At 38.5% G+C, this 9434-nt stretch overlaps 1 protein-coding gene across 1 annotated transcript; it reads right to left on the minus strand.

Annotated features, from left to right (window-relative positions):
• Positions 1-177: 177 nt before the first annotated feature.
• gemin2 (gem (nuclear organelle) associated protein 2) lies at positions 178-5545 on the minus strand. Its single transcript, XM_053510038.1, has 10 exons — positions 5195-5545; positions 4498-4582; positions 4122-4211; positions 3213-3272; positions 2787-2894; positions 2482-2526; positions 2299-2367; positions 1862-1972; positions 1699-1757; positions 178-444 (listed from the first exon to the last, which is right to left on the minus strand). The coding sequence occupies exons 1-10, from the start codon at positions 5317-5319 to the stop codon at positions 408-410; spliced, it is 789 nt and encodes a 262-aa protein (XP_053366013.1). The 5' UTR covers positions 5320-5545; the 3' UTR covers positions 178-407.
• Between the last annotated feature and the right edge of the window lie 3889 nt (positions 5546-9434).

The following is a 9434-nucleotide window of genomic DNA, read 5'->3' on the forward strand; positions in this document are numbered from 1 at the left end:
CTAACCACTAAGACTAAAGCATTTTATTATGCAATAATATGGAATACTGTTTAAGATTACATGTATACACAGTAAAATAAATAAGAAAGAAAAAAAGAATTATGTTGGATTGCAATCAAAAGAGAATTTAATGTCTGATATAAAATTTGAACATAAAACTAAATCTAAGCAAACAACTGTAATGTAAGGTAGTTTATTTCAGAACAACTTCAGGTTTTAATATTTAGACATTTACCACAGTCATTTTTTTTTACATGAGATTCAGAATACTGACAAGAAAAGTACAGTGAAGGCTTGATGATATAAAGGATTCCTCTTTATTCCACCCTCCTTACAGACTAATACAAAAGTGTTCAGAAAAGAAAAGTCATGTCCAAAAGCTTGGGTGTCATCTTCAGCTCCGCTCTTCACTCTTTATCAGCTAAATCATTTTGTTCAAAATACCTAAAAATAAATAATAAAAAATAAAAAAATCAACAAATATTGTACATTTGCACAGACAATATAAAAAAATAGGAAAACAAAATGAAAGTTTGTGTTTCTGTGAAGAATCCTTTATTGTTTAATAAGGATCATGATTTCAAATGAAGAATTAAGATTTTAATCAGTATTTGTTTTTAAATGGTTTAAGGATTTACAATATATTGCTAAAAGTATTCGCTCGCCTGCGTTCATATGCATATAACTTGAATAATTCTTAATCCATAGTGTTTAATATGATGTTGCCCACCCTTTGCAGCTATAACAGCTTCAACTTTTTTGAGAGGGCTTTTCACAAGGTTTAGAAGTGAGTTGGAATGGAAATTTATGACCGTTCTTTCAGATGCGCCTTTGTGAGATCAGACACTGATGTTGGAACAAGAAGGGGCCGTCCCCAAACGGTTCCCACAAATGGAGCGTGAAACTGTCCAAGCTATCTCAGTATAACAACCCAACACCAGTTCCAACATGACTGTGCACCAGTGCACAAAGCAAGGTCCATAAAGACATGGATGAGCGAGTTTGGTGTGGAAGAACTTGACTGGTCTACACAGAGTCCTGACCTCAACCTGATAGAACAGCTTTGGGATGAATCAGATGTACCTCACAAATCCGCTTCTAAAAGAATAGTCGAAAGTTCCCATTGACACACTCCTAAACCTTGTGGAAATCATTCCCAGAAGAGCTGAAGTTGTTATAACTGCACAGGGTGCGCAACATCATATTTAACCCTATGGATTAGGAACTAAATTGTTACTCAAGTACATGTGAAGGCAGGCAAGGGAATGTTTGTGGCAATATAGTGTATCAATATTTAGAATATGATATACAGTGCTGTGCAAAAGATATTTGCCCCTTCCTGATTTTTTTTGCACATTAGTCACATTTAGATGAATAAGAACATCAAACAAATTTTAATACTACACAGTAAACCCCAATAAATATAAAATGCATTTTTCAAATACTTTATTAATTTAAAAAAATGTCCAAATAAATTGTGATTACACATATTTTTTTGGACAGCTAAGTTAAATTTCAGGTACCTCACCCAGGCCTGATTACTGACAGATCTGTTCAGTCAAGAAATCTCTTAAATAAAGCTGTAATATATAAAATTGCAATAGTAAAATAGTAAAAAGGGTGACAAATATGCAAATAAAATAAAAAAATATTCCCCATGGATACCCGGCCTAGCCTTGATGTTAGTGTGTTAGTTACCGTGCTACTATACAAATCATCAGGTTCAGTGCTGATAATCGCTCATCATCTTTATTCTCCTGCAACAGAAAAGGAAGTGATGTAATATCCTTTGAAACTTACAAGGAAGCAAATTACGCACATAGAGGGATATATGAGGTACAGTATAAGAGTGTGTGAGTACCATTTGAGCCCGCACTGCAGAGCATCTCCTTGCCAGCTGTCTGATGAGAGAATGAGCTTCAGGTAGAAGAGGTTTGTCAAGACATGCCAGTAAAGCGTAAAGCCATCTGCCCTGTGAACACACACACACCAACATTCCAGACTTATTTATATACGATATACACCCACATATAAACATAAACATGCCATGTACTGCAAGTTTTCTAACTTTAGTGTCCTTTTGTAATAGATCCTGTATAAGGAGTAATGGAATTTTATACACTGTAGTATAGTATTAAGTCAAATTAAAAACAAAAATCAGATAATTTATTAAAACAAAAACTTATTAAATCAACTAAATATCATCGACCATATGATTTTTTTTTTTTTTTTACTGAACTTGAGCCAAAGTGAAATCCTGTCTGATCACGATATGATAGAAAGATCATGTTCACACACCAGCTGAGGAACAAAGTCGTTCTCCTCAAACCAGTTGATCAGGTACTCGAGTACGGCTGAGACGGTGGACTGAGGAGCAGAGAGCAGTAAAGCCATTAACGATACAAACTAACTAAACGAGACATTGCTGATCTAACACGCATGACTGGTGTTAACAGTCAGCCTGTGCAGGCGTAGCGATACCTGAGTGAGCTTACTGACGATGCTGAGGAACGGAGGGAAGCCGAGCTGAGGAACAGAAGAAGACAACCGGTGATGAATGTCTCCTCTTTTGTTCATGAGGGAACAATGCAATGAACAAGACATGTCTTAAACACAGTTATGTAATATTACACCCTAAGATTCTTTTACAACAAATATATGAAAACACTAAAAGTGGTTTTTAGACCTTATACCATTTTTTTTTCTGATATAAAGCATTATATACAGGTGCCAACTCTGACATTTAAGAGGAGTGTGTGTGTGTGTGTGTGTGTGTTCTCTTATACCTTTACGTAATCTAGTCCCGGACTCTGTGTGTCTCCGTCACTAACATTTTGATAAATATTTACACCTAAACAAAATCTCTTCCATTCATCTTCATCATCTACTTGGGGCTGAAAAACAGAAAAAGAAAAGAAAAGGATGGGATTTTTTTTTTCATTTATTATTATTGTTTATTTTTTTGGATTAACTTTTTTTGGAAATCAGATTGTTGGAGGGAAAAATCAAAAAAGCAAATCAAAAGCTTTGGTTTCCAGTGGTTGCTATGTTGATGCAACATTCACCTGAACCTTTAATCTAGGGTTCTGGTCTCTTTAATATTATCATATTTATTAAAGTATGTGGTTGAAGAATATTTGATTTATGCATGTGTATGGGTATGTACATTTGGGTGTGTATGTATGTTTGTACGTGCACTTCAAGGTTATCACCATGACGACATTATCATCCAGAAGCTGGGATTTCCAATGCTGCCGGTGTCTGGAGACACTCTGGAATAGAAAACAGAAAAAAACTTTAGGTCACCATCATGGAGAAAAGACAGGAACAACATTGTTGTAAGAGTGGAGTGGTCTGATTAGATGAAGTAGAATTACTGTTATTCTTTTCCTACAAAAGCAGAAACATGTGCCAAAGATTAATTTATTCATTCATCTTCTATACTGTTTATCCCGTGTGGAGTGTTGGGGGGGACTGAAGCCTATCCCAGAACCGGGGTACACCCTGGACAAGGTGCCAATCTAACGCAGGGCACCTCACAATTTGGGAATGCTAATTAACCTAATCTGTACGTCTTTGGACTGTAGAAGAAAACTGGAGGAAACTCTACACACAGACCCGCGGCGGAAATCGTTTAGCAACCTGCACTAGAGGTGCGACAGTGCTAACCACTGCGTCTCCATGCTGCCCCCTGCAAATGATCACAGTTTTTATTAATTAATGAGCTGCTGTACTTTCTATTCATATCCAGCTACATTCAATGCTGTGTAATGTTAGAGAATCCTCTCTCCCTTATCGCAGCTATAAACACTCAGCCCTTCACCAGCCTGTCATTATTCTCTCCTACTGCGACACCGAGGATGTGGGAACATCTGACTGGCATTTAGGCATTTGGCAGAAATGTACAGAAAAACACGCTGTTGCTATAAAAACCATAACATATCAGAACGAGCGCATTAATATAAACCTGCATTACATATAAATAATTAATCACTACCTCCTGACCAATCAGAATGCAGAAAGTTTTAAGCATGTTATAAGGAATCAGGATTCCAAAATCCACCTGTAAAATGTTAATGTTAGAGTGTTTACAGAGCGTGCAGTGTGTGATAATAACGGACCTGTCGGATCTGAGAGAAGCTGCTGACTTGTTGCTGTTGCCACTGCAGGCTGGGAGAGAAACCCTGAGGAGCTGCATGACACTCTGACACCTACGCCAACACACATAAATTTTAAATTCAAATTCAAATTTTATTTGTCTCATGCACAGTCATACACAGTACGCGAAATATATAAGAAATATAAAACCCTATACATACAACCTGTATGTACAAGAAACAAAATAGCAGTTAAAGTGGAAGTAAAAATGTAAATAAATGGAAATGTCCAGAAAGTGTGCAAATGTGCAGCACACAAACACAGCACACACACAGACTGCTTTCCCATGATAAATAAATTAGTGTGTGCATGTATGGATGGTTCCACTATCACACTTACAGAAACATTTACAGACTGTTTTTTGTTCAGTTTCCTCGGATCGATCTGAGCAACCACAACGTCCGGGCACAGCGATGCTTCTCGTCTGAAATGAGAATCATTCTTTAATCACTCATTGTCTATACAGCTTTATCTTATATACAGGTCGCAGGGTTGGTATGGAGCGTATCCCAGGAGACAAGACAGGCTACACCCTGCACGGGAAACATACACATACACACATGCTCATTCACACACTACAGCAAATTAGCCTAATCAGCATGTCTTTGGACTGCGGGAGGAAACCGGAGCACCCGGAAGAAACCCACCACGCTCAGGGAGAACATGCAAACACCATGCACACAGAGCCGAGGCGGGAATCGAACCCGGACCCTGGAGGTGCAAAGCGATCGTGTTTAGTCCTCACCAACCCATGGTCTGTAAATTCTCAGTTATCGGGTTGGATTTGGTGGTTTGCATTCAGAAGTTAGAGTTTAGTGAGGAACAACTGATCTGATACAGAGCTCTGGTATCATGCCTGATTCTGCACTGGACGTTTTCCAGTACAAATTGCCTTCTAATCTATATTAAACACACATTTAAGATGCACAGAGATCTACCTCTTATGTGGTCTTCTTTCAGAATCAATAAACAAGAGCGATACGCAGGGAGATTCGTGATCCCGGTTTATCGCGTCATCATATCGCGCCACACTTACTGGACCTGTCTGAGGTACTCCCTCGGATTCCTTGGTGGTTCGTTCAAGTTAAATTCTTCATCTTCTGCATCACATGGCTCCACGGGTAACAGTCTGGGCATTAACTCCTCCACATCTGACTTCATAGCTGTAATTTTCTAATAAAACTATATAAACACTCGGGTTACTTTTTTCTTTTCTTTTTTTTTATATAAATCACCTTTTGGATTCACTTTAAACGCAACACGTTTTTAAACAACACAATTTCCATCCCAAATACATGTTCATTCCCTACATAAGTGAACTACACATGGCTTAACATAACCCCCTTCTACACACTTCTTAGTGCCCTTCATTTCCGACAGACCTGCCCCAGCAATGACGCAAGGAAAATGCGACGGTTAGTGCGACCATACTTCTTCTTCGTGATTTTTCCAACCCGCGACTTTTCAAACCTGATGGCGCCACAACGCCATCTAATGTTCACAGCGCGCACACCTGTTTCATATTACACAAGTACAGTGTAATATTGAGGGATTTGTCTGTAACGGAATCCACATAAAAAAATAAAATATACTATATATTCTCTTCTGCTCTTCTCTTCTCTCACTCCCTTTCTCTCCCCCTCTCCCTGTCGCATGGATGCCCCGTGTGGTGTGTTTGGGATGCAACTTTTCCATGAAGACGGTCCTGGCCTCGGCTAAAGCAGACAGCTGTTCTCGGGGACGTGTGACTGCAGTCGCTCAATAGTTCAGGACTGGAATTTCCTACAGTCTACCTGAGCCTCCAGTAACTAACCATGTTAACTTTATCAACTGTTATATTGAACTTCCAGCTGCCTAAGACACAGGCCTCGGCTTGTTTATCAGGAACTATCTAATCATTTTGATTTACACACATTTTTCACATTTTATACAAATTTTCTTTAGCTTGTGTAAAGCTGCTTTGCGACAATGACCATTGTTAAAAGTGCTACACAAATAAAATTGAATTGAATATGTAACGCACAGACAAGACACCGAGAAGTCTATTGTAGTTTAACTCATTAGCGTGCATATTAGCATCTTAAACTCTTTCTATTGCGAGCATTGTTTTCTTAAAAAACATTTATATACTGTATATGTAGATATACAGTACTTATGTGTATCCTGAGTTATGGGTTAGATACAGTATGTGTATCCACAACTGCTAAATATATAGCCGTTAACTTACAAGAAAAAGTTTCATTAAAAGACAAAGTTAAAAGACAAAGTTTCATGTAGACCTGAATATTAAGTTTCATTTTAGATTAGTCAAATAGTCCTATAGACAACACATAAAAATACAATAATAATTGTATAATAATCTGAGATATAAATGGTATTCTCTAAATCATCACTTTTGCATTTGTTTGTTTGTTTGTTTGTTTGTTTGTTTAGTTTAAGAGCTATACCCAAATTTGTTCATTTTTCTAGATTTACTATTCTGAACACAGTCTTGTTTTATTGCATATTTTTCAAGATCATTTCATATCTAAATCTGTACCAGGCATTACTCCTTAGTGACTATCCCAACCCTAATGCTTTTCTTAAAAATGAGAATCTACCGCTTTTCCCCTTGAGGTGGGCGTGGCAACACGCATCACTCAACATAGACAGAGTGTGCAGAAGAAACAAAAAGCGAAAGCGCGACAGAGCATTGCTTAATCCAAAAACAAGGGCAGTAGACTATCAAAAACTGAACCTTCAAAGATGAATGCACAGATCAATATATGTTTATTTTTCCTAAAGAAAAAGTTTAAAACCAGTTTTTCTTATATGTTCTAAAACCATGCTCATAATAAAAAGTAGTAATGTGAAGTGCCATTATGAGATAAAACATGGGTCGTAAGTGCAAACATACCAGCAGCATTCTGAGGTGAGGGCGTGTAAAATACCAGAACTAAGAGTCCTTTCATATTCATTTACAGCCCAGCAGCGTGCAAATGAAGATTCACTAAAGATTGAATGGAATAGAATAGAATAGAATAGAATAGAATAGATTGTCTTTTATCTGTCATTAAAACAAGTTCAATTCAATTTTATTTGTATAGCGTTTTTAACAATTGTCATTGTCGCAAAGCAGCTTTACACAATCAAAAGAATTATTTAAGTTTGCATGGAATGTGAGTGTGTATGAATCAAAATGATCAGATAGTCCCTGGTGAGCAAGCCGAGGGCGACAGTGGTAAGGAAAAACTCCCTGAGATGGTAATAGGAAGAAACCTTGAGAGAAACCAGACTCAACAGGGAACCCATCCTCATTTGGGTGAAACAAAAAGCAGGAATTGATCTGCATTCATACTGTGTGTTAGGTGTGTTACCCAGTTCAGCATAACAGTTGATGTTAATTGATGTTAATATGAAGTCCAGGCAGTTATTGGAGACTCAGGTAGACTTGTAGGAAATTCCAGTTCTGAACTATCAACCAACCGCAGCAAAGTCAGGTCCTCAGAAAAACAGCTGTCAACACCAGTCGAGGCCAGAACTGTCTTGATGGTAAAGTGAAACAGTCACCAGACACGAGACGCATCCCAAAGAGACACACGGGCCATCCATGTGACAAGATCTCCAAGCAGAAACGGGGCACCAGGATGGTTTAGACAGGTCCAGAGGGCAGAGGGAGTCCGGATAACTGGCAGCTCAGGAACGACATGTGTAGCTCGACAGAGAGAGGGAAAGAGAGAGAACAGGAGAGGGGAGAGCAGAAGAGGTGAGATTACACCAGTTAGGTATGGTCGCAGTCACTGAGACTGTGTCCGAGTCCTGAACACTATTTGGAAGACTATTCCATAACTTTGGGGCTTTGTAAGAAAAAGCTCTGCCCCCAGTTGCAGTTTTCATAATACGCGGTACTGACAAGCAGCCTGCATCCTTTGATCAAAGTAGGCGGAGTCTGGTATAGTGGAGTCGTGGCGGATCGTAAGACACTAGCAGTTTACTTAGATACTGCGGTGTGAGACCATTTAATGCTTTATACGTCAAGAGTAGTATTTTAAAATCAATTTGAAATTCCACAGGGAGCCAATGAAGTGAAGATAAGACAGATGTGATGTGCTCGTATCTTCTGGTCCTAGTGAGGACTCTCGCTGCTGCATTCTGGACTAGCTGAAGCTTGTTTAAGCACCTTGTTGAACAACCAGACACTAGGGCATTACAATAGTCCAACCTAGAGGTGATAAAAGCATGAACTAGTTTTTCTGCATCATTTAGCGACAATATATTTCTTATCTTGGCAATATTTCTGAGGTGAAAGAATGCTATCCTGGTAATATTACCTACATGTGCTTCAAATGAAAAGCAGGAATCTATAATCACACAGAGGTCTTTTACTGTTGCACTTGATGTCCTGCACACATTGCTCAACTTTAGTAAGCTGGTTTTTCTCATCTGTTTTTGCTGAGACATATAATTGCAGCATATAACTGCAGCATCGTCAGCATAACAATGAAAACTAATACCATGCTTACGGATTATGTTGCCCAGAGGAAGCATGTAAAGGGAAAATAGCAGTGGGCCTAAAACTGAACCCTGTGGAACACCATAGAGAACATGCAGAATAGTCACCATTTAAGTCTATATACTGATACCGATCAGTCAAATAGGATCTGAGCCAGGAGAGGGCTGTACCCTTAATTCCTACTACATTTTCTAATCTGTGAAGAAGAATACTATGATCAATGGTGTCAAAAGCTGCACGGAGGTCGAGTAATACAAGCATGGTTACACAACCCTGATCAGAGGCTAATAGGAGTCATTTACAACTTTAATGAGTGCTGTCTCTGTGCTGTGATGAGGCCTAAATCCTGACTGATACAGATCATGTATGCCATTTCTATGTAGATATGAGCATAGCTGCTCTGCTTCTATCCTTTCTAGAATCTTAGACATAAAGGGGAGGTTTGATATTGGCCTGTAATTGGACAGTTGACAGGGGTCAAGGTCAGGTTTCTTAACTATCGGTTTAATAACTGCTAAAAGATTTTGGAACATACCCACTGCTGAGTGAAGAATTAATTATTCTCAACAGGGGTTCTGTTATTGCTGGTATCGGTTTAAGAAAATGTGTCGGTACAGGATCTAATGTACAGGTTGATGAATTTGCAGAAGAGATGAGTGAAATTAGTTCATTCTCTTCAAGGGAAGTAAAGTATTCTAGGTTCCGATCTGACATAGTTAGTTTACCATCTGCATCAATTACATTGTCAGGTTTCAAAGCCTCAATTTTATGCCTGATATTTACA

This window comes from Clarias gariepinus, chromosome 13 (genome assembly GCF_024256425.1).
Source record: "Clarias gariepinus isolate MV-2021 ecotype Netherlands chromosome 13, CGAR_prim_01v2, whole genome shotgun sequence".
NCBI lineage: Eukaryota > Metazoa > Chordata > Actinopteri > Siluriformes > Clariidae > Clarias > Clarias gariepinus.

Coding starts and splice junctions, on each gene's coding strand:
- gemin2 (XM_053510038.1), bottom strand. CDS start 5,319: ATGAAGTCAGATGTGGAGGAGTTAATGCCCAGACTGTTACCCGTGGAG. Junction 2,527..2,786: donor CGGGACTAGATTACGTAAAG/GTATAAGAGAAC, acceptor TCTGTTCCTCAG/CTCGGCTTCCCTCCGTTCCT. Junction 1,973..2,298: donor ACGACTTTGTTCCTCAGCTG/GTGTGTGAACAT, acceptor GTGTGTTCACAG/GGCAGATGGCTTTACGCTTT.